The following is a 27,133-nucleotide window of genomic DNA, read 5'->3' as shown; positions in this document are numbered from 1 at the left end:
GATCGGGAAACGCCCTGGAGAGCCCCACCAAAGGTACCGACATCGTCGTCGGAGCTGGGCCCCTTGCGGGCCTCATGGCAACCGTTTCACAGGCTGGTGATTCGGGCGGTGAGCCTTCCATTGGGTTGGAGAAGGCCGGGCCCTTCGGGAAAGCGCCCTGCGGCCCCTGATACTCGGTGAGAGATCCGCAGTCTTGATAGGTGGCAAGGCGAGGCAAGCAGGGACACCAGCGAGCCCAGCTAGTTGGTACTTACTTGGCAATGCTAGCCCTAACGCAATGTCTGCCAGGTCTGCCCTTGGCGGTGGCATGGTATGTACTCCGTACTGCAGAATGTACTCCGTACCGGGACAACAGAACAGCCGGGGGCAGCGACGCTGGATATTTGACGAGAGGGTGCAGAGGTCACAGCAGAGCAGAGCATTGACAAGTGGCTCCCCTCCCGCGGACTTGCAGATTGGGGGTTCTGGTTCAGATATGGGACAAGACGGAAAGGGGGGTGCCCACCATTCCCGTCACCCCCGCGGCGCACCGAGAGGCTGGCCCGTGTGGGCGTCCCGGCAGCCAGGGACAGGGGTACCTGTGCAGCTCTATCAGAGATCTGTTTCGGTACAGTATTTTTGAACGACCACCACCTCTCTTCTTGGGGCTTGGCCCTGGATTGTTTGTAGTAGCTGTCCAACTGACCACTTGACCACTGCCTGGAGAAAGAAACGACAAGAGGCTCAAACAGCAGTGGATTCCCAACGGTCGCCGGGGACAGGACGGGAAACGGGAGAGATGATGGAGGCTCCATTACGAAACTCAATTGACGATAAGCAGGGGGACGACTGGGAGTGAGGTTACATTCCAACAGCAGAGAGGCGGCGTGTACGAATAACGACGGGCGAAGTGTCGTCGAGCGCGGGGAGCATGAGCAGGGCACCTCCAGTCTGACTTGCTTCTCCTGTCCCTAGCAGCCGGTACTCTATTAGCTGGGAATTGGCTGGGACCCCCAAAGAGGGGAGTTGACCTGCACGTCGCGCGTCGCCGGCTGTCCGTACATACGTAGATGGGCAGGTAGTAGTGTAGTAGTAGTTCGCTGGCCGGCAGATGGCGTTCTTGCTTGGGTTCGTGGCCATCGTGCGACGAGAAAAAAGCATGGAACTTGCAGGTCTGAGATTGGACTGACCAAAGAGAGCATTGTCTACTCTAAGGCAGATACCGTAGGTAGATATCAGATCAGCAGCCTGGATGGAATAGGTGCCCGTGGTGATGGGAAGGTGGGTTGAGAGAATGACGTGGGCAATGCAAGGTTGACTATATCCCGCCTTCCTTCCATTTTTATCACCGATTGTCAAATCAGAGAGGGACCTGATGGCTTGAGCCTGAAACAATATCGTGAAATTCAAGCCGGGCCTCTGACAGGTTGATAAATGGCTGTAGTGCTGTGGTGTACTGTAGGTACTGTATCATCGGTTTTGTTGCGGTCAGGCTGAAGGTGAGAGGTCCCACTGGTTCCCGCCGCATTGGCCAGCGCGGGGTTCTAATGTACCCAGCGGGCGGACGGTTTTTGTCTTTTCCATGCCGCGCCTCACATGAGACCCTACTACTACCAGGCATTGTAGGTAGTTGTGTAGGAAAGCTCCGTTGTATCATCGCCGTCCGCCTTCTCGGGAAGATTTATCAAATACCGCCCCCTACCTTTTTTAGCTCCCGCCTCCTGAAGCCGATCTGATCTGGCAGCATTTTTGCCATCACTGGGCCGACTGACTGCCTCTGACCTCTCCCGTCTTCCCGTCTGGCGACAGCTCACCTCACCTTGACCACCCACCTACATACACCCATCCATCTGCCAGGTTGGCTTGCCGAGGTGCATCGCAGCATCAAGTCGAGGAAAGAAAGCATAGGCTAGCAGCACCTACAACAGGCTGGGCCCGGTCCACTCAAAAATACCACGGCAGCCGTACAGTAATATTCTTTGACACCATCCATATAGGTAGCTTACCAGATCGAAGCCGCTAGTTACCATTAACTGTGTAAACCCTGCTGCCTGCTAGCGACCCAAAGCAACGAATCGAGACCGAGCCCCATCGAGCTCTCTGCCCCCCCCCCTACCTTGGACCTGGTGTGGGACGCACCCAAGACCACCATCTCTGCGGGTAGCGGGCCATCTGCAGCCGACTAACCACACCCGCCTCCTCATCATGTCAATAAAGTAAGTGTGCTTTGCCCTTCTGACCCGAATCAAGCCCTCCTCGTGTCTTCTACTCTTCACCTACCCTCCCCCCTGCCGCGCCCCCTTACCACCTCCCTCTCACCCATCCATGACACCGCTGCCGTCTCCTTCCCACCTGTCGTGAACAGTTCTAAGCCTGTTCCTCGCCAACCCCACATCCAATACACATTCTTTTCTTCTCGCCTAATGGATCAGGCCTTGGCCGAGCAGCACCAATGGACCATCTTGCGATATTCTCGGTCTAACGATGAGGACAGCTGGGTCATGCTGACCCGTGACGGCGAGATTGTGCCTATCCCCGGGGAGAAAATCCTGCACACCTCACGGCCACGAGTCTCGTTGGAGATCACGACGCCGAAAGAGCTCAATATTGCCAACCCATACACTCTCAAAGTCGATAATGGCATTGCCTACATTACCAACGAGCGGGTAAGACCATCCATCCCACCGCCCCCTCTCCTTGTTAGGAAGTTGCTCAGAGCTCACCGGTCCCCCCTCTCACAGGTGATATATCTCCCTATTAGACCTAGCGAGAATTTCAAGTCGTTCTTTGCACCCGCCTTGAACTTTACCGACACCCATGTACAGTCGTCATGGATTGGCCCCTGGAGTTGGGGTGGCACCGTCAGGCCTGTCCCCGGCGGCGGCATCCCCATGCACATCCCCCGGATCGAGGTCAAGTTTGTCTTCAGGGATGGGGGTCACAGCGACTTCCAGAACAAGTACGAGTGGCTCAAGGAACGTCTTCACCATGCCCGGGAAATGGGGCTGAACCCCGGTTCGAACTTGGAGCCTCCTCCGCCCTACGAGGACAACGCGCCCGGACCTTCCTCCGGCCCGGCCGGCAGTGCCCCGGCCGGCACTTCTGATCAGCCTCAGCCGCCTCCACCCGTTCCCGACGAGCCGCCCCCGGACTATGTCGAGGCGCAGACTCAGGCTATTTCGACGCAGTATGAGGAGAGAGTGAGGCAGGATGCAGAGCGGCAATGAATTTCGAGCTAGGGAGTAGCAAAGGGACAGGTGGGAAAACGTGGTGAGAATGGGACAACTTCTTTGGACCGCATTCATGCTTTCTTTTTTCTTCTTGTATTTTTTCTTCTTGTTCTTCTTCTTGTTCTTCTTCTTGTTCTTCTTCTTGTTCTTCACCTGCGTCTTTTTTTTTTGGTCAAGCCCTGCTGAAAAACGCAATCCCTCTTCAACCTTTTCTCGATACCAACAGTTTACGGATACTCAGATTCTTTTGTGGTCTTGTAGGGTTTTTATTCTAATGTGTGATTGCTTTGTTTTGGTGCTTGATGATTGGGGGAGTGAGTGGGTATAGGAGTGTGGAACAGAAACAACCCGGAAGGTTTTTTTTTAATCTGCATTGCGTTGGGCGTGTTATCCTGTGTTTTTGTCTTTTTTAGTTTGATGATTTTTCATCTACTTTTCTTTTCCCCTAAAACAAAGAGGCCTCTGGTGGATGGAGGGGGGACGTGGAGGATTTGGTATGTAAGCTGGAGTCGGAAGAAGAAAACATTGCTTTTCCCAATCATCTCAGAGATCCGGGAAACCTGCGGCTTACTCGCTTGGAGATTGCGTCGTGTGACTTGAGAGAAACTGGGTTATTCCCGTTTGGTATTTGTACATAGTCTTCGGTACAGCAAAGGTATGAATAAGGTAAGAGAGGGCTGTGTAAGGTAGGCTGTGCCTTTTGCAGTCACGGAGTCACAGTTACAATTACGAGATCCTTCAGGCTTCCCCTGGGTTGGTTGCCTTGCTGATGATGGATCTGATCAGGAGGGCCTCTCTGCTGTGCTCTCTCTTGTCAGTAAAGGTCACAAATAATTACCTCAGCATCTCACGTGATCGGGCGGAAGTAGCCGGGTGCAGCTCGTCACTCCTCCTCGGGCGGGCGGCCAATCAAAATCCCGCAATTGCAAGCCCGGCCGGTTTTCGATGCGGCCGATTTTTGCGAGCTTCCAACGTCGCGCGATACCTTGGAGGAGGCACTTGACTGCTCACGCCCATTCTTGCCATTGACTATCCACCAAAGGCCCCGGCTTGCAACAATGGGTTTCTGGGATACCATCACTGACCTCGTCGAGGCTGCCACCCCTTGGTCGGTGGCCGAGGCCGAGGCTCCCGCTCACGAAACGGTATGCGCCCTTTCTCCTTGAGCCCTGAAGGTTAGCTGTTTGCCGGCTGCCCACCACCTCCGGGGGGTTGCTGGCTAACCCCGGGTGATATGGACCGACAACAACACTTTCATGTCATGCTAGAGAGGATCGAAAGCTATGGAAGCTATATATTTTTATTGTTGCTTGTTTGAAACAGCTGACTGACTAGCGGGGTCATTCGACGACGTATACAGACCGAGGAGACCACCGCCGAGACCACCCAGGAGGACACCAAGACCAAGGCCGAGGCTGCTGCCGCTGAGGAGGAGCCCGCTGCTGAGGAGGCTGCTGAGGAGGAGGATGAAGAGGAAGAGGAGGAGGAGGAGGAGGAGGAGGAGGAGCTCCAAGATCCCAAGGATGTTTTCGAGGAAGGTGGGTACATCGCTGCTGCTACCCCCGTCGCCGTCGCCGCCTATGCCGTCACCAACAAATCACCACACACCACCACCACCACCACCACTACCACCACCACCACCACCCAAACATGCACACCACGGAGCCGCCAGCAGCAGCGAGCTATGGTTGTCGAGGAGGAGGAGCAAGAGATGTGGCGTGCTGCCATGTCGCTCTGCGAGCTGAGCGGGCAGGCGTGGGCCCGCAGTGGCCGACCGACTCGATGACACATCTGCCGCTTCTGCTGGCATGCTGTTGTGCCCTTGCTTTTTTGTGAGAACAACTGCTGACGCTGGGGGTTGTTTGATGTATACAGAGTGCCGGAACTCCAAGGAGTGCGCCCCTGCCAAGCACCACTTTGACGAGTGCGTCGAGCGTGTCACCGCTGCCCAGTCCGAGGAGGGCGGCGCCAAGGAGGACTGCGTCGAGGAGTGTAAGTTATATGTCTTGATTGTCCATGAGTTCTACATGTCCACGGCACTGACTTGGCTGGTTACACAAAACAGTCTTCCACCTTGCCCACTGCGCTACCGCCTGCGCCGCGCCCAAGCTCTGGTCCGTCCTCAAATAAATTCACGCAAATTTATCAACCCTTCTCGATGGTCCCCCTCTCTGTTTACCAACCACCAATCACGGACCCGGCTTTCTTCTTCTAGACTCTTAGGATACGGATGGGGCGCCCTTTTTTTCTCGGCACATTGCATGCATGGCTTTGATAGAATGGGTTACGGTGTTCCGATAGACAAATGTGAGAGAGAGGAAGGGAGAGGGGGTGAGGGGGGGGGAAGGGGGGAGGCACGAGAAGGGGGGGGGGAATTTGGGCCTGGAAAAAATGGCTGGGTGGAGGGGAGGGAATTATCTCTCTCTCTCTCTCTCTCTTCCCTGTATAATCGAATGATGTGTGTGTACCTTTGGGGGATAGGTGGAAACTGCTCCAGCTGTTTGTTTGTATCATAACTCTCTCTCTCTCTCTCCCTCCCGACATTGTCACTTTACCATGACTCACACCTTGTAACGAAAAACGGAAAACACATTAGATTTTTGGGGGTAAATGATTGTTTTATAAGTGTTTTTGCAGGTATTGGCAGTGTTGATGGTCTTTACTGAACCGCTTACATAGCGCATACGACAGCCAAAATTGGCCAAGCAGCCCAAGTTTAGGATACAGGCAGAGAGCACACCTGCCGTCATCGATTGGGAAGAGCAATGCCGACTACCTAAAAGAGAACTACCACTATCATGGCCCGAAGGACCGGACCAAAAAAAACCCATCAGGGAACATATGCAGTGTCACACACATATTTGTCCGGTTTGTGCTGTTGACCGGGTCTGACGTGCTCTGTGAGATGAGATGAGGGGACCCCCACGGTTTTGGGATGTATCTACGCGCATGTGTTTGCTGGTACCACAAGGCTTTGAACAATTGAGTAATGGACGAGGCCACTGTTGACGCAGTCAGCACCTGGGCTGTCACTATCACTTGAAGTGAGACGTAGATGGTCCCGGACATGTACATTCGACCACATGACTTTTACATCGACTCTGGGGTTTACCCTGATGGGGTTTTGCGAGGTGGGTATGATCTGCTTGTGGTTACACGGGTGTGGTTACACGGGGGCTAGACATGGTGATGGTTGCACGGTTACGGTGTTTGGGTGAGCATGACGGGATCGTGGAGGTTGTTTGTGCAGCGGTGGCGGAGTGGGTGAGTTAACCAACACCCTGGGAAAGCTGGGAGTTGGGATGAGAGCCATCGCTCTGTTCAGTTGGGGTTTTTCCATCTCATCTCAACTCGGATCCGGATCGAACAGGGAGCAAGCTGCTTTAAAATCAGAGAGCTTTTCGTCTCATGATGGTAGGGAGCAGCACTGACTTTGTATGTAAGATCTCGTTGTGTGCTTTCGTCAATTGATTTGAGAACTTTACTTTTATTATCATCAATTAATAACTGAGCAGTGAAGCGAGAGAGGGACACTGCCACATGAAGCGTACTTTGCCTCCTCTCTTGCCCCTTGCAGCATCTCAAAGTCTACGGCACCTGGTTTCACATTTTACATTTTGAAGGCTTTTGGGGTCCCATTGATGGATATCTTGGAGGTGGAATCTCAAGACCATACATATACACACTTGTACCACAAACCATATGAATTACCCGCAGTTCACTCATGCACAAAACATCCCAGCCAATCACCACCCCCTTATAGAACCACCTACATACTTGATAAATAAACCGTGATTTCTGTTACTATTGAGGATATCACCCCGTCTTCAGGTGGTGACCACCCCCCTCCTTTGACCTCCTAGGTCGAACAAAGAAGGTTAGACACTCCCCTCCGTCTCCAATGTCACCCTTCCTTCTTTCCACACAATCCCTCAGCTCAACCTGGTTTAGTCGCCAAGACATTTATCCCAGAGAGAGGTTTCCCCCCCTCCCCTTTCATCACCTGCGCACCTTTCCCATGTGCAAGGAAGCGACGTCGAGGAGGGGGAAAACAGCCGTCTCATCTCTCCTCCGATCCGTATCTATTTCCCTTCTCCTTCTCCAACCTCCTCTCGCGCCTTTTTTTTGACCAGACTGAAACCCCACGCACCCCGCGGACAGCGACTGAGCCCAAACACATTCGCAAATTTACCGACCCCAGCCAGTCAGAGCGCAGGAACACGGTCGTGTGCCGCGGCCGCCGCTTCCATCCTGCTGTGCCTTGCATACCGTACACTACCTACCAACTTATTGTTGGGCCATAACATTTGGCGATATAAGGGTCGCGCGTGCCCTTCTTTTTCGTAATGGCGAGGAAGGAGGATGGATTGACGTCGCCGACCACACAATCGACGGCGGATGAGAAAGAGGTTTTGACACCAAACAACGACGCGATGAACACCACTGGGACTGGGTGGCGAAAGCTATCAGAGGGGGATGAACGACGAGGGGCTGCATCAGGGGAGGAGATGCAGATTGAACTAAACGAAACTGTCGCGACAACAAGGGACACAGCAAAAAAGGTGGATGCCGGGTCGGGGGGCGCGAGTGTGAGCGCGGCGGAGATGGTCGAGTACAAAGTCTACAGGAGGAGGTGGTTTGGGCTGGTGCAGTTGACGTTGTTGAATGTGATTGTTAGTTGGGATGTAAGCCTATCTACCTCGTCGGGGCCAGATCTGACCGTGTCGTGACCTTGAATTGAATCCCGCCGTTGGGTTGGACCAAGCATGTCCTGAGCTGGGTAGAGTGGGTTGCTAACATGTCACCAGTGGCTCACCTTCTCCCCCGTCGCCAGCCACGCAGCTCGGTATTTTTCCACAGACGAGAACACCATCAACTGGCTCAGCACGGCGTTTTTGTTTGCTTTTACGGCCATCACCCCGCTGGTGATTTATGTGTTGCATCTCGGGCCGAAGCCGTCGATTGTCACCTCGGCGGCCTTGATTCTTGTGGGCAACTGGATCCGCTATGCAGGGTGTCACTCTGGTGAAAAGGGGTTGTTTGGGGTGGTGATGTTTGGCCAGATCCTTACCGGTCTTGCTCAGCCTTTTGTCCTTGCGGCTCCGGCGCGGTATTCGGACTTGTGGTTCACCAACCGGGGGCGGGTGGCGGCTACGGCCTTGACCTCGCTTGCGAACCCGTTTGGGGCTGCGCTGGGGCAGCTGATTATTCCGTTTTGGGTTGAGGGTCCGGGGGATGTTTCGAGGATGGTGTTGTATGTTTCTGTGATTGTGAGTTCCACCTTTGTATCCTCCCTCCCCTCCGCCGCCGTTTGCCTGTTTATATCTCTAACCCTGAGGTGGCACAGTCGACGGTCTGCGCGCTCCCCGCCTTTTTTATTCCTGCCCGCCCCCCTACACCGGTGGCACCTTCTTCACAAACACCGAAACTGTCGTTGATATCGTCGGTCAAGTTCCTGCTTCGCCAAACGGAATTTTATCTCTTGTTCGTCCCCTTTGCGATTTATGTCGGTTTGTTTAATAGTATCTCGTCCCTCCTCAACCAAGTCTTGTTGCCACACGGTTACAACGATGAGGAAGCCGGTATTGCTGGGGCACTGCTCATCGTCGTCGGCCTTGTTGCTTCGGCCATCACGTCGCCTTTGATCGATAAGTATAAATCATACCTCTTGGCCATCCGGTTCGCGGTCCCCATTGTTGGACTTTGTTACTTGGTTTTCATCTGGATGCCTGGGACTAGGGACAGCGGGGGGGTGGCAGGGCCGTATGTGGTCATGGCTACGATGGGGGCGGCGAGCTTCAGTCTCGTGCCGGTGGTGGTGGAGTTTTTGGTTGAGCTAACGCATCCGATCAGTCCCGAGGTTACGAGCACGTTAGCCTGGAGCGGGGGACAGGTGTTGGGGGGTATATTCATTGTTGTGAGTGGTGCGCTGAAGGGAGAAGGAGGAAAGATGGAGAGGGCGTTGGTTTTTCATGCGGTTTTGGCCATGGTTGCGGTGCCGTTGCCGCTTTGTCTGGGGTGCTTTGGACGGGGGGAGAAGTTGGTTTTGAGGAGGGTGAGGAGTGATGAGGCTGAGGGGAGAAGAGGGGCTGAGGCGTAGAGTGAGTGGGTGTGGGTGTGGGTGTGGGTGTGGGTGTGGGTGTGGGTGTGGGTGTGGGTGTGGGTGTTGTGGTTTGTGAAGTTGAGCGTGTACTTGTTAATGATGATACCCCCTATCTTATGATATCTCTTATTCTTTTATGCTTCAATTCATGTTTGGTTTCGCGGAGTATATAAGATGCGGGATGATGATGATGATGATGATGATGATGCAAAAGAGACGTAAACATTCATGATGAAACATAACCTCTTATCTATATCCCCTTTCACTGCCCCCTGCCCACTGTTCTCCTCTCTTTTTTCCTCCCCTCTTTTTCACTGAGCACCCTGCACCGAAATCATTGACAACACACACGAAATCGGTTGGCCCATATTTTATTGCGAACCATACCTTGAAGGATGACTACCAGACTTTCAATGATAGTTAATAGGCCTTTAAAGAAAATTCAAAGGCTTATTGACTTTCTTTAAAGGTCTTTTACTACATTATTATAGTAAAGGTATGCTCGGTATGGGCGGGATATTGTACCCGACTATGTGAATGACTGTAAGCTGAAGGAAGTGTGGCCACAGCTGATGGAGATTGGATTGGCGAAATGTTGCCGGAGAGAAGAAAAGAATGGGAGAGAAAATCTTCAAAAGGGTGAAGAGGGGCTTTCATCAAGAGAGAACCTTTACAGAGCCCCTTACATGTCTTACCAGCGCCCCCCAGCCCCCCCCCCCAACTACCTATTTACCTACCCATCCTCCTCTCGGTGGCACTCCAAGGGCACAAGCATCGGTACCAATTCAATGCCCAGTACACCCGCCACTCAGCCTACCTCTCAGCCTGTCTCGACTTGCATTAATGGCCAAGCCATCTCCGCCCTTACCGTGACTCTCAACACGGATAACGGTTTGCAGAAAGTGCATGACGGGGTCGTGATAAAAGGCAATCAATGAGACCTGTTAGCTCCTGTGGAATGAACTGAAGCCGTCTTCACGTGTTCCGAGGTTGGCCTTGTTGTTGGGACATCCCCCGTCTGGAGGTGTTGATCAATGGAAGGCTGGTGGTTGGTTTGGGTCGGGTGACCATGGAAATGATGGTGGTGGTGGTGGTGGATTGAGGAGTGGGGGGTAGTGGGATTGGTAGGCTCGTTGAGGGGGGTCATGGTATTCTTGGTTTGATGATGGTGGCATTGTGTTGAGTGGTGAGAGCGAACTTTCTGATTTGGTTTGATGTGTTTGTTCTGGCCCCGAGTCAACTCAGATGAGATTGTGATTGATGGTTTGATCCGATCCATCCATGAGATGAAAGAGTATCAAGTTCAAGTCCAAGCAAAAAGAAATGATTCAAAGAACAGACGTCTTATACGCCCCCTCGGACTTCTGTGCCAAACCTACCATACCCCTCAAAGCCGAATGAAACCTGTCACAAAATCTGTCTTGATCCTGTCAGAAAACAAGAGAAATTCCCATTATACACAGAACCCAACAAAATGCCACATGGTATAAACTCATCTCTTTTTTAACCACATAGCCCTCAGCCTCACCCACTCGCTCGTGTCCTCGTGCTCATCACTTTTTCCTCCTGACCTTGAACGTCTTCAACGGATCCCCCTTCCTCCCCCCACCAACCTTGAACGACCTCCCCTTCCCCTTCGCCCCAAACTTGCCCCTGTGCTTCTTGTCCTTATCCACCTTCTTAAACGGCACAAACCCGACCGACCCCTTCGTGATCTCTTTCTTTGCCTCCTTGGGCAAAAGATAATCAGGGACGTGCTTCAGATGGGCCTGCTGTCTTGCCTTGTGGCCCAGCTCGCCGTCGTGACGGAGGTGGGAGAGCTCGGCGGGGTTTTCCTCAAAGTATCTATCAACAGAAAATTAGCAATTGCTACTGATTGGGGGAGCAAAGGGGCAATACATACCTCTTCAAAGTCTCACTCCTCAACAGCTCCTGCCTCAGTTCCCTCGTCCTCGCTTCTCTGATCGCCACCTTTGTTACCGCGCGGAGGGCTAGATAATGTCAGTGTGATGACTTTAGTTAGAGCAGAAAGAGGGCAAACACACCATCGTTCATCCGATACCTAAACGCCTCCATCTGCTCCTTGCTGAAATTATACGGCTCCAACTTCCGATTCATCTTCCCCTGCGCCCTCACAATCTTGGCCAGCACTTTCTCATCCTTCTCGCAGCTCTTTATCGACGTCGGCTTGTGCTTCCCAAACAGCTCCTTCGGCACCACGAACGACATCGCAATCCCCGTCCTCCCCGCTCTCGCCGTCCTCCCAATCCTGTGGGTATATGATGACGCAGACGTGGGCAGGTCAAAGTTGACAACTGCAGCCACATTTTTGAAGTCGATGCCTCTCGAAACACCATACTCCTCATCCCTCTTCCCCTTCCTCCCCCCCTTCTTCTTTCCCTTCTTCTCCTCCCCTTCCCCCTCTTCCTTCGTCTCCTCCTCCTTCTCATCCCCAAAAACCTCACTCCTCTCATCGCTAGCAATAATAATATCATAAATTCCCTTGTTAAACTCCTCAATCACCTTGATCCTCGTGTTGACCGGCAGCTCCGAGTTGAGGATACAGCTCCTGATAGAAAACTGCTCAAAAAACAGCTTCAGCCGATAACTCCTGTCAATATCCGCCACAAAAATCAAGCAAGGTCCCTTGATCAGCTGCAGCTTAAAGATCAAGTAGCTAATCAGCCACTTGTCATCCTCCCCGGTCCTGACATAATACTGCGTCAACTTTTCATCCTCCTCCCCAAACTCCTCCTTCAAATCCAGCAGCGTCGGGTTCCTGCAGAAAATCCCCTTCAGCGTGTCCAGCTCCGCCGACAAAAGCGTCGCAGACATCATGGTAGTCTGCACCCCCTTCGGCATCGACCTCGCCAGATTCTCCATGTCCTCATCATACCCATAAGACAAGACAAGATCCGCCTCGTCAAGCACAAGGTACTGAAGATTCGCGACCGAAAGCGCGCCCGAGTCGACACTCTTCCACGCCCGGGCAGGCGTGGAAACAACCACATCCGGCACGTTGGCCAACAAGCTCCTCTGAACAGCATCAGAAACATTCTCCGTCAACTTCGCCGCCGTCACATCCTTTGCGCAAAAGGCCGAAAACTCCTCGATCGCCTTGTGGACTTGGTCGGCGAGTTCGCGCGTCGGTACGAGGATCAGGCCCGCCGTGGTGGGTGTGTTGTCGGTCTATCATCCCCCCCACCCCCCCCAAGATTAGCATTCCCTTCCAATCCCTCCTCCCCTTTCCCCCGAGAAAACGTACCTTCTTCCTCCCCAAAATCCCCTGCAACACAGGCAGCACATACGCCGCCGTCTTCCCACTCCCCGTCTTGGCCTTGCAGAGAACATCCTCCCCCTTGAGCGCAAGCGGGATCGCTCTCCTCTGCACCAAGGTCGGCTTCTCAAACCCGAGCTTCGCAACCGCCTGGACCAATCTGGGATCTAGTCCCAGCTCGGAAAAGCTCAGCTCTTTTTCTTTCTCGACCGCATTCTTCTCTTTCTTTTCCTTTTTTTCCTTTTTCTTTTCTGGTTCGGCAACGGCGGCCGCATCGGCCGCTGGTGGCTCGTCGTCTTGGTTGAGTTTGCGCTTCATGGTTGCGTTGTGAGAGAGTTGGTGTTGATGGATGGGACTGGTTTGCGATGCACGGCAAAGAACGTTTTTTTGGGGGAGGGAGGAAGTGTTCCAGCAGCAGCGCGCAGGCATTCGCCAACCAGAGGGGCCCCGAAAATTTTGGAGCTGTCAGTCCTCTGAATTTCTCTTATCGCGCCTGGCCGATAAGATAAGATTACACAGTTGACCCACTAAAGTGCATGCGGTCCAAGCCTGTTCCCCGCAAAGCTTAATTAACCCCCTGTCAGCTGGCCACCAGGGTCCTCACTTGATATGCACTGCACGGCTGATGATGGTCTCATCGACTACTGAACATATATATAGATATACATGATGATATCGAATCACTGACGATCACTACTGTCACTACTATCACAGCGCAAAAGTGAAAACTACAAAATCAATTGAAAACTACCGAAACCCATCGCCTAAGCGTACATGAAAGACCAGGACGAATCCCATCAAAACTATCATTACCACACGTTGCCGCGTTGCGTTTCCGATAACTCCATCGTCGTCCAGCCGGTCCCGATCCAGGCCAAGGAAAGTCGAGGGTAACACGAACAGTGTGTGACCACGAGAGAAGCCATCGCCGATAATACTTTTCAAAGACCGACCAAGAGAAAGACTCCCACAATAACAAACTGATCCAGAGCTCAACCGTGCAACGCCTTCCGAATAACAACAGAGAGCTTCTGAGCCGAAACTCGCCCAATTGTGCCGTCTCTGACCCAAGCCAAAACCATCCAATCCAATCATGACTGCTTGCCGAAAGGGCTGCACACCACTGACCAAAACAACATGCTCCATACAATTGCTCAAGAAGACTTCAAGGAGAGATATCACCGGGAGGAGTTCCGACTTTTGGAAACTCAGATCTGATTGTCAAAGATTCAGATCCAGATGACCGAGGACTGCGTCGAGGGCTATGTCGAGACGAGACAGGCGACACAGGCTTCTTCAGAGGCGCCTTGGGCTTATCCCGAGGTGGGCTATATTGAGGGTTCAGGGGACCTATATCCATGCTGGGAAGAACCTACATCGAGCTGTTTAGACCTATCGCGAGGTGATGTAGGGTCCATGGAAGTTGGTGTGACGGCGTCGCCTAATAACGCCGATCATACTCCCGAGGGTAGGGCTCCCGGACATAGGGGTCCCGCGGAGCAAAGTCCCGAGGAGGAGGAGGACGATCATAGGGCCGTCCGCCGCCATTCATGTACGGGTCAGGAGGAGGGTAGTCCCGGGGCGGCCCACGATAGGGGTCATCGTAGCGGCGCGCCGGTGGGTAGTCATCCATTGGGGGTCCACGGCGGGGAGGGGAGCGGTAGGGCCTGGCACGGTCCTCGTAGTAATCGCGCCGAGGAACAGGGGACCGGTCGCGGTAATCAGGCCTGTAGTCCCCGTTGCGGTGGGGACTGTATGCGCGAGGCGGACCCCGGCGGTCGTAGTCATTCATGCGGCCCGGCCCGCGACGAGGTGACATGGATCGCCCGCGGTCTCCACGGGGAATGTCAGCCTGAGTCTGTGTTTGTTAGCAACCAGCGCAAACTCGGCCAGCGGCAAGGCTACATACGTTGGCAGTGCAAGTGACGCGAACACCTTTGAAGTCGCGCTCGTTCAGCTTCTCAACAGCTGTGCGGAGGTCGGCAGCCGTCTCGAACTCGACAAATCTGCACGTCGCGTTAGTCACTTGCATTTTGCGTGATGTGTGCGGCGCATCGGAATGACATACCCTTCGCTACTGCCGTTGCGCCCCGTTTCGCTGTAGACGACATCAAGGCCGGGTGTGCGAGCAAAGTCTTTGAGATCCTATAGAGCCAGTCCCATGTAAGTGGAAGTCCAGGTAGGTGCATGCCGGGATTTGTCAGGTTCGACGCGGAAAGACGAAGTCCAGAAAGCCCGGTGCCGCCAGCCCCGGTTTGATCGTAGCTTTGGAGCTCTATGCCATCCCCAACCGCAAAACAGACATTGCAAACAAAAACAAGAGTGCTCGGGCAGTGAGTGCATATCCTTATTATGCAAGGACGGGGGGCTGGCCGAATGGGAACATCACCATCCAGGAGACGGAACCATGCCAGGGGGAAGGACCAAGCGGGGGAGGAGGGGCAGAAAATGCACTTCGAGTCCAATGCTGACCAAACCGGTAAACTGAGGGGCAGAGGAGTCCTTCATGGCCAGAATTTTCGGCCCGGTCCAAATGTGTCCAAAGGGGGAGCAGGAGAGAGGTAACAGACCTGCCAGCTGGTGTCTGGGGGAAGTCCCGAAATCTGCAAGCGGTGCGGTGTGCGGCGCGGCCGGGGGGCACTGCTGCGGTCGTTGTTGAATCCGCCGCCGCCGCCGCCGCCATTGTTTTCGCGGTGTCGGTTACCACGGGCGAACTGGACAGTCAAGCGCTCGCCAAGGAAGGTCGAACCATCTTGCACATTATCGTCGTTAGCCACAGCAGTACGAGGGTCAGTGGGGGGTGATGGTGAACATACGGAATGCTAGAAGCACGCGCAAGACGTCAGCATGATGTTTACGACTATGTCAATCACCTTGGGCGAGGGTGTGGGTAGCTTACCTGGAACAACATCGCGTGCATCCATGGGATCCTTGTACTCGATGAAGCCGAAGCCGTTCATGAGCTTGATCTCAGCAATGTCACCGGTGCCATGGGTGGAGAAGTGAGCTTCGATATCGGCTTTGGTAGCTGTCATGGGCAAAAGTGTCAGCAAAGCACGCCCAGGTGGCCACCTCGCGAGCAGCTCGCTGCGCCGCTCGAGTTTGTCGAGGAGGAGCGCGACGCGAAAGCAAACTTACCATTCCGAGGCAGATTGCCCAGGTAAAGACGAGTAGCCGATACCTCAGTCATTGTCGCTGATGAACGACCGGTCGCGTGCCAAGGTGAAAGCTATTCAGACGGAGAGAGAAAGAGAGAGTTGAGATGAACGAGCAAGAGGAGGGAGGAAGCTCTCGGAGCGTGGAGTGATACGGAGGTCTTGTGCCTGTGTGTCAAAGGGAAGGCTCCGTCCAGCGGGTGGGGTTGACTTGGCCTGGTGCCCGGTGGTGTCCTTCTGGCCGGCTGAAGTGTAAATAAATGCGCCCAGGACCAATTCCTCCCAGCACCTGGTAGCTTTCGGGGTGACTGGGTGGGCGGGCGATGCGGGCAGGCTACAAACAAAAAAACGAGGCGCGCGTGGGGAGAGACGCGATGAAAAGGTAAGTACGGGCACGATGGATTGGAGGGGTGGTGAACGATGATGCGCAAATGTGGAGGGGAGAGAGTGGCGATGACAGGCCTGGGGAAAAAGAGATGGAGAAAAGCTCCAGCTGATGGAGAGGAGATGGGTGGATGGAGGGCGGAGATGGAGCGAAGTGGAAAAGAAGAAAAATTGGCTCGAGCACGAGCATGAATCGCTTGAGAATGACGGGGGGTTTCTGGGGGGGCTACGCAAGACCTCACATGCCCCCCCCCCCAACTTCCAAACGCACACCACTCGACACACTGTGTGGGAGCCAATCACATGGCCGAATCCCTCCAGAGCCTGCGCCAAGTCCTTCGCTCACCCAACGGGAGGCTCGCCGCGAAAGATCCCTGACACAAAGCTCCCGTCTGGATGGATGGTCCAAGCGATACAGAAGACTCCTTTCCCTTCTTTCTGCTTTTTTGCCCATAAGGTGCTGTTTTTGTTATTGAAGGGTGCCACGGCATAATCTGGTCCGTACAACAGTTTCTAGAGAAGCAGCCTTTGTGGCACGATCAACACTCGGCTGTATCACTTCTCACACGGTACAAAAAACACTGGCTGGTATGCATCTCACTCAGGACACAGTTTCCCCAGCCTCGAGTCTCAGATCTGCATCTTACCTGAATTTTGTCTGATAAAGTCTTTGTACAGTTCTGTCTGCCGCGTTGCCCGTGGCGTGTGTTATGGAGATAGATATCTACCCTCTACTATGAAGCAATCGACAACATCATAGCCGCCAAAATAGTAAAACGCCATTGGCTATGCAACTAAGCCGGAAATTCCCAATGCCGCATGACCTCTCCTGACCTGACCAGTCCATTACTACTAGTGTAATAAATCATATGCAGGACATAAACCATGTTCTCAAGTCCTAGGCTCCTTCGAAAAGGATGTCGATGATCTCGTCCAGAAAGGTAAATGCCAGATGCGCGCTACAAGAAGCAGAATGCATGTTAGCATAGGGTACTCATTCCTCAGCCTCGTCCATGCATGGGCTGCAGCCTTCCACCCAAAAACACTAGAAAAAGAAACTTACTTCAACCTCCCATTATTCAACGTAGCAAAAACCCTCCTGCTTGCCGCCTGCGCATTCAATCTGCCCACCACACTCCCCGCCAAATCCGGCACCAGCGTCGCCAGCATCAAGCTCGCCTCCGTCCTCGTCTTCAACTTCTCCTGCTTCGTCCTCGGAACCTTGTCCCTCACCATCTCCCCTCCAGGCCACATCACCCCCTTGACCATATCCACATACCGCAGTATCTGCTCCTCCCCCACCAGCATCTTGACATTGTCCCTCAGCTTCCTCTCAATCGTGCCGCCCAGCAACTGATGCAGCACCACCACCACCGCTCTCCCCCTCAGCCAGTTGTTCCCCTTGTTCAACTCAAACACCTCCAAAAAGATGTCGCAGATGGGCTTGACGAACGGTTCCAGTTCCTTCCCTGCCCCAGTGCCATTCTCAAAAGCGTTCAGTTCCGCCTCCGCTTCTGCAGCATTGAGCACCACCCCTGTGCCCGAAACCGTCTCGTCGTTCAGAGGCAGCTGTGACAGTTGACTCGTAGCAGCAGCAATGAGGTTCTGTCCCGCAAGACTGAGCTGGTCCAGAACCGGAATACTCCCCAAAATATCCTCCATCCCATCCGCCACACTGTCATACAACCTACTGATCATATCCTTCCTGCTCCCCTCCCCATTACTCCCCCCATCAATCACCCTCTGGCTCAGAAACGCCCTCAAGTCCCTGCTCCTGCAAACATCCGGCAGCAACAACAACTCGCTCAGATACCTCTCCAACCCCGCCCTCCTCTTCTGCAAAAACCCCTGCTCCAGCTTCATCACCATCCTCCGCCTCGGAAACTCCAACCCCCTCACGCTCGGGTAACCCCCCCTCAGCTTCTGATGCAGCTCCAAAAACTCGCTATACCTCCTCTTCACCACCCACCTCGCCGCCGGCATCTTCTCCCCCGCGTTCCTCGACACCTCCACCGCATAAACCGCAAACTCCTTCCCCTCCTCGTCCCTCCCCACCTCAATCTCCCTCAGGATCCTCACCGTCGACCTCCCATACAAGCTATTATCGCTCTCCTGAATCACATACTGCCTCCTCTGCAGCTCTTTTCGTCTCAGCTCCCTCTGCAGCGACGCCTTGCTCTTTCTCAAGATCCTCAGCTCCGCCGTATTATTCGTCAACTCCGCCTTCCTCAGCAACGAATCCACCACCGCCTCCTGCGTGACCAGCTTGTCAATCTCATTCGTCAGACTGGTGATCGCCTCCGCCAGGCCCAAATCCCCCGGAGCGGCCAGGTGAACAGCAGCAACGTCATCCTCCGAGTCTTTAGCTTCGTCAACGTCCGAGGGCTCGTCCGACAAGAACCTGTTCTCGTCACCAAACAAGTCGTCATCCACAAACACCCCTATCCTTGACGCTGCCGACACCAGACCCAACGATGCGAGTGACGGTTTCTCCATCTTGTTGTTGTTGTTGTTGTTGTTTGTAGTAATAGTAGTAGGAGTAATAGTAGCAGCAGTAGTAGTAGTTGTCGTGTCCAACGACCCACGTGATGATCGGGTAGCCAAGTCCATACTCCCACGCTTGTTGGCGGCAGACCTATCGTCTGACGGAGCCCGCTGTTTCCCTGCTGCGGTGGTAGAAGTTGTCCCGAATAAACCCCCGTCCATGTTGCCGTTGTCGGCGTCTTCGTCCCCAAATAAACCGCCGTGTAGGTCCTCCACCTTTAGTGGTGTCTGCTGGCTGTCCTCAAGAATATTATTCAGCGCCCTCTCCATCGCTTGCACGACTTTTGTGTCTGGCACATTGTTGTTACTGCCGCTGTCTTGGTCCAGGCTCGCGATCGAGTCCGCCATGGGGTCGTTATCCCCTGTTCCTCCTACTTCGTCGTCAAATAAGGGGTTGGGTGAATAAGACCCCCGACCCTCGTCCAATGAACCTGACCGGCGGATGTCGCGGAGGTCAGGGACCGAGCTCATCAAAGGGCCGAGGTCGCTCCCTCCGTTAGAGTTGAAGGAAATGGCCCGGAGATCGGTTGCCGAGCCCGCTCGTCGGTTGTTGTTTTGGGGGTTATTGTTGGTTTGTAGCCTAGGGGCTAGGCGAGACACGGGGTGTAGTTTTGATGATGATGATGATGATGGGGCGGCATATGAGGCCGCTCGGGGAAGTGCTGTGGTGGGAACAGAGGCGGTAGTGCGTCTTGAGGCCTCCTCTGCAGCGAGGGCCTTGTAAAAGATCTCGGACTTGCGGAAGTTTTGAAAGTGTTTGACGCGCATCTCTTCCAGAACCGCGCTCTGAGCCCGTAGAATCTCACGACGAGCGCGGTAGTATTGCTCCGGCGTGGCCCGCTTCCCAGCCTTGAGGAAGTCGGAAATGATCCTCTTGCTAGAGTCGGGGACCTTGAGCTCAGGCCGGCTGAGGTAGGCAGCATCAATCTGTGCAAGATCAAGGCGATCCGACTCTGTCCATGGCGGTAGCTGCAGCGGCAGCTGTTCCCCCTCAAGCCCATCATCCTCGAGCGGATTCCGAAACCCATCCACCACGAGCCAGAACTGGACCAGCGGCATCAACCGCTGCCTATCCATATACTCCATGAAATAAGACAACCCCGATGGGTCCCTCAACAAATCCGTCAGAGAAGCCTTCTCCAGCTTGGAATCACTAGGCACGACATTGCTCCCCCCCTGCTGCGGCTGGAACCCCCTCCTATCCCCAGGAGTAGCCAAATGCTGCACCTTCTGATCCAACAACCTCTTCCCCATTTCCAGCCGTCTCATATAAACCTGATCCACCCCCTCCTGTTGTGAATCCCTCTTCAACTGACTAGCAACCTCGCTCCTAAACCTCCTCGCATCCGAAAGGTTATTCACCTTCCTGATCGCCCTCACAAACTTCTCAAACCGTCTCTCGCTATCCCCCACCCCCAGCCTCGGAAACGCAATCACCTGCTTCCCCCCCGTCTTCGGCGCAGGAGAAGCATGCTGATCCAACGCCGCCCTCAGCTTCCTCACAGTCGACCTATCCTGCAGCATACTCCTCCCATACCCCTCCATCAACTGATTCCACGTATCCGGCTCCGCCAACAACCCCATCACCGGCCCCAACACCGCACAAGCCACAATCTCCCTAACCACAATCCCCACCGCCCTCGACCCCAACACCTCCCTCCCCAGCACCTTTGGCAAAACCCGTCCCATCAACCCCCTCAAATAATCCTGCTGCGCCGTCTTGACATCACTAAACCCCAACCCCACCGCCGGATGTAGCCTCCCCTCCCGGTACTTACTCGCAATCGCCAAATCCAACTCCTCCGTCTCCGTCACACTCCTGTTCAGCTTCCTCCCCCTCACCGACTTCTCCGCCTCCCCAAAGTCCCTCAAATGCGCCGTCAAAATCGGCACCAACCTCATCGTCACCACCCCCGCCAAATCAACCTCTGCCAAACGATCCCTAACCCTCAGCAGCGCCCCCCTGATCGCCCTGTCAACCTCATTCTCAAACACCGGGTTCGAACTGATACCCCCGTACCAAACCCGGATGAAATCCCTAATCACAAACCCCAGCACCTCATCCACCGCCGCCGCCACCTTGGGACTGTCAGGGCAAAGCGAGGTTTTCTCATAGCCCTGTCGTTGTCTCAGAGCCGCAACTTCCCTCCTCCAGTTCTCTCGTCCAGTGAATAAAGCGCCATTCGGTCGGCTGGTGATACTCCGCAGTTTTCGCAACTGGTACCCGCTCCGGGATGTCAGCACCGTCAGGGCGAGCAGTGCCGCGAGTGATAGTGTGACGCCAGCGATGAAGGCGTACCCGGCCCATCGCAAGGCAGGGAGGAGGTCGACTGCGTACCCCCAGGCGACGAAGCTCGCTGTGGCGGCGAGGGCTAGCTGTTTCTTCTTGCCGATGCCGTAGTAAAGGGCTGCCATGGCCGATGTGAAGACTCGAGAGGGACAGAACCAGGCATGTGTATTGCGGTGGTGTTATCGTCGTCGGCGCATCGTATGTTGTTTTTCGTTGGATGCTTGTTCGAGGGGTGGTGGTGGGAGAGAGACAGAGAGGGGAGGGAGCTATCGATAGCAGCGGGCAGGAATGCGGGTATCGCGTCAGTGGTTGTCAGTAGCTCCATGCAGGGTAGCAGTGACAGGGGTTACCTTGCACCACGGGTCGTTGTGGCTGCTCTGACATCAGATGTTAACCCTAACCCCTGGATCATGCTAGACGATCGGGAAAAGGGACATACGACCAAGTTATTGATGGCCTATATGTCCTGGTCCAGGGCAGTATGATCCATGAAATGATGAATTGCCTGTCCACAATGTACAACCATCCAATCAACACCCACAAGTCACTCATCATTGGTTATCAAAACAAGCCTTCTTCTGTTCTATCCCTTCCTAAAACACAGGATCCTCCAACCTCCTAAACAACGCCACAAACTTCTCCCCCTTGTTCCTCTCCACCTTCTTCCCCTCCTCCGTCGCATTCCTCATAATCTCCACACATGGATCCCCCTCCTGCTCCTCCACCCCAACCCTCTCAAACATCGGATGCGCCTCAAAATGCTGCACCATCCACCCATGCAAATCCGGCACGTCCGTAATCGTGTACACAACCCCCCCCGGCCTCACCGCATAAGCATACTCCGAATTCAGCGTCGTGCTCACAATCCTCTGCTTGTGCTTCCTCGCCTTGAAGTGCGGGTCGGGAAAACAGATGAAAATCTTGGACAGCTGCCCCTGCCTGAAAAAGTTGGGCAAGAACTTCATCGTGTTGGCGCGGAGAACAGACACGTTTTGGTAGGCTTTGCTTTCTTCGTTTTGCCGACGGAGGACCTTGATTCTGTCCTCGACGAACTGGGTGACGCTCACGCGGATCTCGAGGCCGAGGACGAGGGTTTGGGGCATGACGGGGGCGAGGGCGATGAGGAGGCCGCCGAAGCCGCAGCCTATGTCGGCTACTTCGACGTCTTGGGTGAGCTTTTTTACTTTGACTGGTGCCGAGAGGTCTTCTGTTGTTGATGATGGGGTGGCTTCTGGCTGTGACTCTTCTTGGGCGACATAGGCTGGATAGAGGGTGGACCAGTCCATTTGGTCAGGGTGTGGTGGGCTGGTTGTGTGTTAGTATTGAAAATCTCAATTTTTTTTTAATTTTTTTTACAAGGTAGGAATGGCTCACTAGACTAATTGATGGTCGGAGAAGGGGTTGGCGTGGGCTCTTTGGCGGTAAAACTTCTTGCGAGGCATGGTGAGGACATCGTCCTGCTTCATGGCGGCGCGATAGTCCTCGCGCTTTTGCTTCTTGTTCTTTTTGGCGGCCATTTTGACTAATTTTTTGAGTCTGGTTGAGTTTGGGGATTCGTTTAATAACAGATCACAAGGGTGCTGTGTCTTGTTGTCGGCGATATCTTGACTTGATAGTGTCGCTGTATGAGTTTGATGTAGAGCGCAAACTTGTGAAGCCAATGACCAGGAACTAGCACCTAAAAGTTCAACAGTGGGGCGCCATCCTACCTCCAGGGCTCCACCCGGCGCCATGCAAGGATCACGCCCCGCGAGTCCGCTATCGGGCCAGAGCTGCATGGCGACATTTTAAAGTACCCCGCGATGCAGTGTGAGCAATTGTTGTCGTATTTTGGGTCCCGGCCTGTAGAATTCCATCTTTAATCCCAAGAACCATCCCGTTCCTCGCTCAATTCACAATGGCTGCCGCGAAACAGGTCAACATTGCCATCATTGGTATGTGTACTCTCTGTCCAGTGTTACTCCTGACCTGATGCTTACAGCTGGGACCCTTCAGGCGCTGGCGGGGTAGGAAAGTGCTTCCTCGGCCAGCTCGAGACGCTCGCCCAGCGCAGACCCAGCCCCAAGCTCGTCCTCACCTACATCAGCACCAGCAAGAAGGCTATCTACAACTCGGACTATGCCGCTATCGCCATCAACGATGTCTCCTCCAAGCTCGCCTCCTCCTCCCAGGTTCCCCTCGCCCCTCCCAAGTTGATCGAGTACCTCAAGTCCTCCGGCTCCAAGACCGTCCTCGTCGACAACACCAGCTCCCAAGACGTCGCCGACGCCTACCCACTCTTCCTTGGCAATGGCATCAGCATCGTCACTCCCAACAAAAAGGCCTTCTCTGGCTCCTACAAGCTTTGGCAGGATATCTTCAGCGCTGCCGAGCAGTCTGGCGCCAAGGTCTACCACGAGTCCTCCGTCGGTGCCGGTCTCCCCGTCATCTCGACCCTCAACGACCTTGTCAACACCGGTGACGAGGTCACCAAGATCGAGGGTGTCTTCAGCGGCACCATGTCCTTCCTCTTCAACTCTTTCGCCCCCACCTCCGGCAAGGGCGGCCAATGGTCCGCCGAGGTCAGGAAGGCCAAGGAGCTCGGTTACACTGAGCCCGACCCGCGTGACGATCTCAACGGCTTGGACGTTGCCCGGAAGCTCACCATCCTCGCCCGCCTTGCCGGTCTCGAGGTTGAGTCTCCCACGTCGTTCCCCGTCCAGAGCTTGATCCCCAAGGAGCTCGAGTCTGTTGCCACCGGTGATGAGTTCCTCGAGAAGCTCCCCGCCTTTGACTCTCAGATGGAGGAGACAAAGGCGGCGGCTGAGAAGGAGGGCAAGGTGGTTCGGTTTGTGGGCAGCATCGACGTCGCCTCAAAGCAGGTCAAGGTTGGACTCGAGAAGTTCGATCTCTCCCACCCCATTGCGGCGCTGAAGGGCAGCGATAACATCATTAGCTTCTATACTAAGCGGTACGGAAGCAACCCCTTGATCATCCAGGGCGCGGGCGCCGGTGGTGAAGTCACGGCCATGGGCGTCACCAGCGACCTCATCAAGGTGCTCTCTCAGGTCGCTTGAGCAAAATTCCAGCAAAATATTTCAAGCCACATGGCTGTCAAAAAACAAGGTTGTTTTGTGCTTTCTCTGGCTATGCTGTGTCTCCTCCTCTGCTCCCTTATCCCGCCCTATCCAACTACTTGGGCCCTTGTTACTGTGTCTTTTCGGACGGTGCATGACCATTGGGAGTCGATCCATTCCCGTTTATAGGTAGTTTCGATTGTTGTGGTTGGGTAGCTTGGCGAGCTCGCAGCGCATTCGTAAATGTTTCGCAGGCAGAACCGGTGAGTCTGAATATGTAGAGGGTGATGTCGTAGATGACGAGGCAGATGATTGGTACGATGAAGAGAGAACCAAGGGTCATCTGGAACAGGTTAGTATGGTACGAAGGTCCAGCGGTCCCTGTACTTACAAAGAAGCCAGAAATGCCATGCAAGAAAGGATGAAACTGCGACGGGATCCAGCTCGGCTCCGTCATGGCGTAGTAGATCCAAGCTATTACGTCCAAAAGGCCAGCCATCGCGGATGTGTTCCTAAGACTGGTGATGGAGATGAGGTAGATAACACGGAGGTCCGAGTAGGTAAGAGGCTAAGCAATGGGGTATCGTAGTAACAATGGACGCTCGAATGCCGGTCGCGTTGTCAAGAGGATGAGCTATGCAGCAGGGGTATATCTAGTGTATTATATCGTAAAAGGAGCGTAATCGTATCGAGATTGAGGAGGAGCAATGCGTAGGTAGGGAACTAGCTGTTGGGATATGTGCCGATGGTGTTCTTTCCTCGGTCGCGATACACTTCCATCAGGGCCACCTATGTCAAGCTTATAAAAGAGAAAGGGAAGAATGAAAAAAGGAGTGGGCAGCGCGTGGGGGTTAACGAAGGGAGGCCACGAGGCACCAAGGTTTATGCGGGTTAGATACCGTGCCGTTCTCTTGGGTCTAGTCTGCGCAGTTGCTAGGGATGAAAGATGGCGTGCCGGTGCCAAAGTCAAGTCCGCACGACGGTGGAAGAAGAGCTCCGAGCCGAAGCATGGTTGTGCGAGGTGGCCGAGATGCATGACGACGGAATGTCAGGCGCACGCTGGGTGAAAGGTGCCAAGATGCGCCAGCAGTGCTAGCACCCCTGTTTTAGTGCCAGGCCCACTGTCTGGGGAAGCTGACGGGAGCTGGGCGCGCACTGTGCGATCTCACTTCATCTGAAGATTTACTTTGACATAGCTCACCTCATCAACTCATCAACATCTTTCTGCTCCGACAGGTGACGATTCAACTCATACAGTTACTCACCAAATAAATACCCACCTCTCACACCGTTCTCACCACTACCAGTCACGTTCTTACACCACCACAACCATGCCCCGTCCCCAAGACCCTCACTTATACGGCCAACCACCCCCCAAAAAACAAAAGACATCCTCCCCCACCGACCTCTCCGGCTCCCTCGCCTTCACCTCTCAACTCACCTCCCTCCTCGCCTCGTCCTCATCCACCCCGTCCACCGGCCGCCCCCGCCCCTCCAAATCCAAAACCGAAGACCTCTTCAAATCAGTCAAAATCAAACGCAAAAACCGCCCAAAAGACCAAGATGAAAAACTCACCCTCAAATCCCCCACCACCACCACCTCCTCCTCCTCCGCCGAACTCGAAGACTTAGCCCGCTCCCGTCAACGCCTAGAATCCAAATCCCGCCTCTACGCCGCCATGCAAAGAGGCGACTACATAGGTAAAGAATACGGCCTCGTAGATTTCGACCGTAAATGGGCACAATCCAACCCCGGCCCCCCAGAAGACCTTTCCTCCTCTTCCGAACCAGAAGAAGAAGAAGAAGAAGCCACAATCGAATACACCGACACCTACGGCCGAACCCGCCTCCTAACCCCCTCCCAAAAAGCAGCCCTCGACCGGGCGGCCGCCTCGGAAATCGACCTGGAGAAAATGGCCGGCCGCCCTGTCGCTGTGCCCTCTGATCTTATCTTTGGGGATACCATCCAGGCTCGGGCGTTTGAGGAGACGAATCAGATGGAGGAGTTGGCGAGGAAGAGGGATAGGAGCGCTACGCCGCCGCCGGAGACGCATTATGATGCTAATTGGGAGATACGGACCAAGGGGGTAGGGTTCTACAAGTTTAGTCAGGATGGGGAGACGAGGCAGAAGGAGATGGAGGGGTTGGAGGAGGAAAGGAAACGGACGGAGAGGGAGAGGGAGGGGAGGGAAAGGGAGAAGCTGAGGAGGAGGGAGGAGATGGAAAGGAGGAGGAGGGAGATTGAGGGGAGGAGGAGGGAGATGGGGGTGAAGAAGGCGGAGAGGGAGGCCAGCAGGTTTTTGGAGGAGTTGGGGGATGTTCTTGGGGGAGGGGGTGGTGATGATGGGAGTAGTAGTGTGACGGAGAAGAAGAAGGAGGCGGAAAAGGAGGGGCAGGTTTAAGCAAGAGGCTTGATTCAAGGCTTGGGAAAAAAGAGTTGTGCAGTCTAGGCTGTTTAAGCGAGTAAATGAACAAGCAAGCAATTATCATGTCAACGATGTGAGTGTTGATACTTATTTGAACAATTGGAGACTTTTGTATGTGGCTTTTCCTGTCGACAAATGGATCAAACAAGAGTGAGTTTGAAAGCACCACACATGGACATTGCAAGTCAGTAGAACAACAACACAAGAACTGTAAACTACTACAGCAAGAGAGGTGACTCTCTAATAACCAGGTTGGGATAGCGTAATATTTTATTATGAAAAGCAGGTGCATGCAATTCTTCTCCTCTCTCCCTGTGCCTTCAACATCTCGACATTCAACTTCACATACAACTTCACGAGCAATAACTACCTACAGACACCAACCCAATCTTCCTCATGGCCCAACAAAGTCACGTCCATAACGAAAAAAAAACAAAAAAAATAAAAAAAAAAAATAATAAAAAAAAAATTTCATCTCTCCTCAAAGGAGAAAAAAGCCAACAGAAATTGTAGCCTTGAAATACACCCTCCCCAAAGGTCAGAGCAATTCAATAACGACCCCCCATTTGAAAGGAAAAAGGACAGAAAGAGCAGATGGGGGTACAAAAAAAAGAAGAAAAAAAGAAACCAGTATCATCATGCAACGCCCAAGAAAGTTGATCTCCTTGGGTTGCCGGCCAGTAAATCTG

The 27,133-nt window shown here is 54.0% G+C and overlaps 11 protein-coding genes across 11 annotated transcripts; 6 read left to right on the top strand and 5 right to left on the bottom strand.

The window, feature by feature from the left end:
- Nucleotides 1-1,570: 1,570 nt before the first annotated feature.
- On the top strand, nt 1,571-3,206 carry QC763_408170 (uncharacterized protein; the record flags this gene model as incomplete). The annotated part of the gene is given in 4 exon segments (XM_062912450.1): nt 1,571-1,605; nt 1,618-2,195; nt 2,345-2,645; nt 2,721-3,206. 3 exon segments carry the CDS (start codon nt 2,185-2,187, stop codon nt 3,204-3,206), a joined length of 798 nt encoding a protein of 265 aa, XP_062765914.1. The 5' UTR covers nt 1,571-1,605; nt 1,618-2,184.
- A 1,061-nt stretch (nt 3,207-4,267) lies between these two features.
- QCR6_2 (Cytochrome b-c1 complex subunit 6, mitochondrial) lies at nt 4,268-4,995 on the top strand (the record flags this gene model as incomplete). The annotated part of the gene is made up of 2 exons (XM_062905934.1): nt 4,268-4,354; nt 4,570-4,995. 2 exons carry the CDS (start codon nt 4,268-4,270, stop codon nt 4,993-4,995), a joined length of 513 nt encoding a protein of 170 aa, XP_062765913.1.
- A 22-nt stretch (nt 4,996-5,017) lies between these two features.
- On the top strand, nt 5,018-5,478 carry QCR6_1 (Cytochrome b-c1 complex subunit 6, mitochondrial; the record flags this gene model as incomplete). Its single annotated transcript, XM_062905933.1, has 2 exons — nt 5,018-5,201; nt 5,275-5,478. 2 exons carry the CDS (start codon nt 5,018-5,020, stop codon nt 5,337-5,339), a joined length of 249 nt encoding a protein of 82 aa, XP_062765912.1. The 3' UTR covers nt 5,340-5,478.
- A 1,562-nt stretch (nt 5,479-7,040) lies between these two features.
- QC763_408180 (uncharacterized protein) lies at nt 7,041-9,309 on the top strand (the record flags this gene model as incomplete). Its single annotated transcript, XM_062912451.1, is given in 5 exon segments — nt 7,041-7,086; nt 7,146-7,168; nt 7,186-7,894; nt 8,018-8,479; nt 8,557-9,309. The coding sequence occupies 3 exon segments, from the start codon at nt 7,556-7,558 to the stop codon at nt 9,307-9,309; spliced, it is 1,554 nt and encodes a 517-aa protein (XP_062765911.1). The 5' UTR covers nt 7,041-7,086; nt 7,146-7,168; nt 7,186-7,555.
- A 1,332-nt stretch (nt 9,310-10,641) lies between these two features.
- Nucleotides 10,642-13,029, bottom strand: DBP9 (ATP-dependent DNA/RNA helicase). Its single transcript, XM_062912452.1, has 4 exons — nt 12,578-13,029; nt 11,358-12,501; nt 11,216-11,303; nt 10,642-11,157 (listed from the first exon to the last, which is right to left on the bottom strand). The coding sequence occupies exons 1-4, from the start codon at nt 13,016-13,018 to the stop codon at nt 10,866-10,868; spliced, it is 1,965 nt and encodes a 654-aa protein (XP_062765910.1). The 5' UTR covers nt 13,019-13,029; the 3' UTR covers nt 10,642-10,865.
- A 229-nt stretch (nt 13,030-13,258) lies between these two features.
- QC763_408210 (uncharacterized protein) lies at nt 13,259-16,522 on the bottom strand. Its single transcript, XM_062912453.1, has 7 exons — nt 15,728-16,522; nt 15,489-15,617; nt 15,406-15,411; nt 15,160-15,341; nt 14,658-14,734; nt 14,499-14,595; nt 13,259-14,447 (listed from the first exon to the last, which is right to left on the bottom strand). Exons 1-7 carry the CDS (start codon nt 15,777-15,779, stop codon nt 14,031-14,033), a joined length of 960 nt encoding a protein of 319 aa, XP_062765909.1. The 5' UTR covers nt 15,780-16,522; the 3' UTR covers nt 13,259-14,030.
- A 102-nt stretch (nt 16,523-16,624) lies between these two features.
- TRM8_1 (tRNA (guanine-N(7)-)-methyltransferase (tRNA(m7G46)-methyltransferase)) lies at nt 16,625-21,087 on the bottom strand (the record flags this gene model as incomplete). The annotated part of the gene is made up of 2 exons (XM_062912454.1): nt 16,625-17,087; nt 17,192-21,087. The coding sequence occupies 2 exons, from the start codon at nt 21,085-21,087 to the stop codon at nt 17,027-17,029; spliced, it is 3,957 nt and encodes a 1,318-aa protein (XP_062765908.1). The 3' UTR covers nt 16,625-17,026.
- Nucleotides 21,088-21,555: 468 nt separating this feature from the next.
- On the bottom strand, nt 21,556-22,740 carry TRM8_2 (tRNA (guanine-N(7)-)-methyltransferase (tRNA(m7G46)-methyltransferase); the record flags this gene model as incomplete). Its single annotated transcript, XM_062912455.1, has 2 exons — nt 21,556-22,267; nt 22,337-22,740. The coding sequence occupies 2 exons, from the start codon at nt 22,738-22,740 to the stop codon at nt 21,556-21,558; spliced, it is 1,116 nt and encodes a 371-aa protein (XP_062765907.1).
- Nucleotides 22,696-24,172, top strand: HOM6 (Homoserine dehydrogenase). The gene is made up of 2 exons (XM_062912456.1): nt 22,696-22,896; nt 22,958-24,172. The coding sequence occupies exons 1-2, from the start codon at nt 22,860-22,862 to the stop codon at nt 24,016-24,018; spliced, it is 1,098 nt and encodes a 365-aa protein (XP_062765906.1). The 5' UTR covers nt 22,696-22,859; the 3' UTR covers nt 24,019-24,172.
- Nucleotides 24,149-25,053, bottom strand: QC763_0067670 (uncharacterized protein; the record flags this gene model as incomplete). Its single annotated transcript, XM_062905932.1, has 2 exons — nt 24,410-25,053; nt 24,149-24,361 (listed from the first exon to the last, which is right to left on the bottom strand). Exons 1-2 carry the CDS (start codon nt 24,515-24,517, stop codon nt 24,149-24,151), a joined length of 321 nt encoding a protein of 106 aa, XP_062765905.1. The 5' UTR covers nt 24,518-25,053.
- A 296-nt stretch (nt 25,054-25,349) lies between these two features.
- Nucleotides 25,350-26,420, top strand: QC763_408270 (uncharacterized protein; the record flags this gene model as incomplete). Its single annotated transcript, XM_062912457.1, has 1 exon — nt 25,350-26,420. One exon carries the CDS (start codon nt 25,350-25,352, stop codon nt 26,418-26,420), a length of 1,071 nt encoding a protein of 356 aa, XP_062765904.1.
- Nucleotides 26,421-27,133: the final 713 nt, after the last annotated feature.

The sequence above is a fragment of the Podospora pseudopauciseta genome, chromosome 4 (assembly GCF_035222475.1).
Source record: "Podospora pseudopauciseta strain CBS 411.78 chromosome 4, whole genome shotgun sequence".
Classification (NCBI taxonomy): domain Eukaryota; kingdom Fungi; phylum Ascomycota; class Sordariomycetes; order Sordariales; family Podosporaceae; genus Podospora; species Podospora pseudopauciseta.
This window is presented reverse-complemented; position numbering and strand designations above follow the sequence as displayed.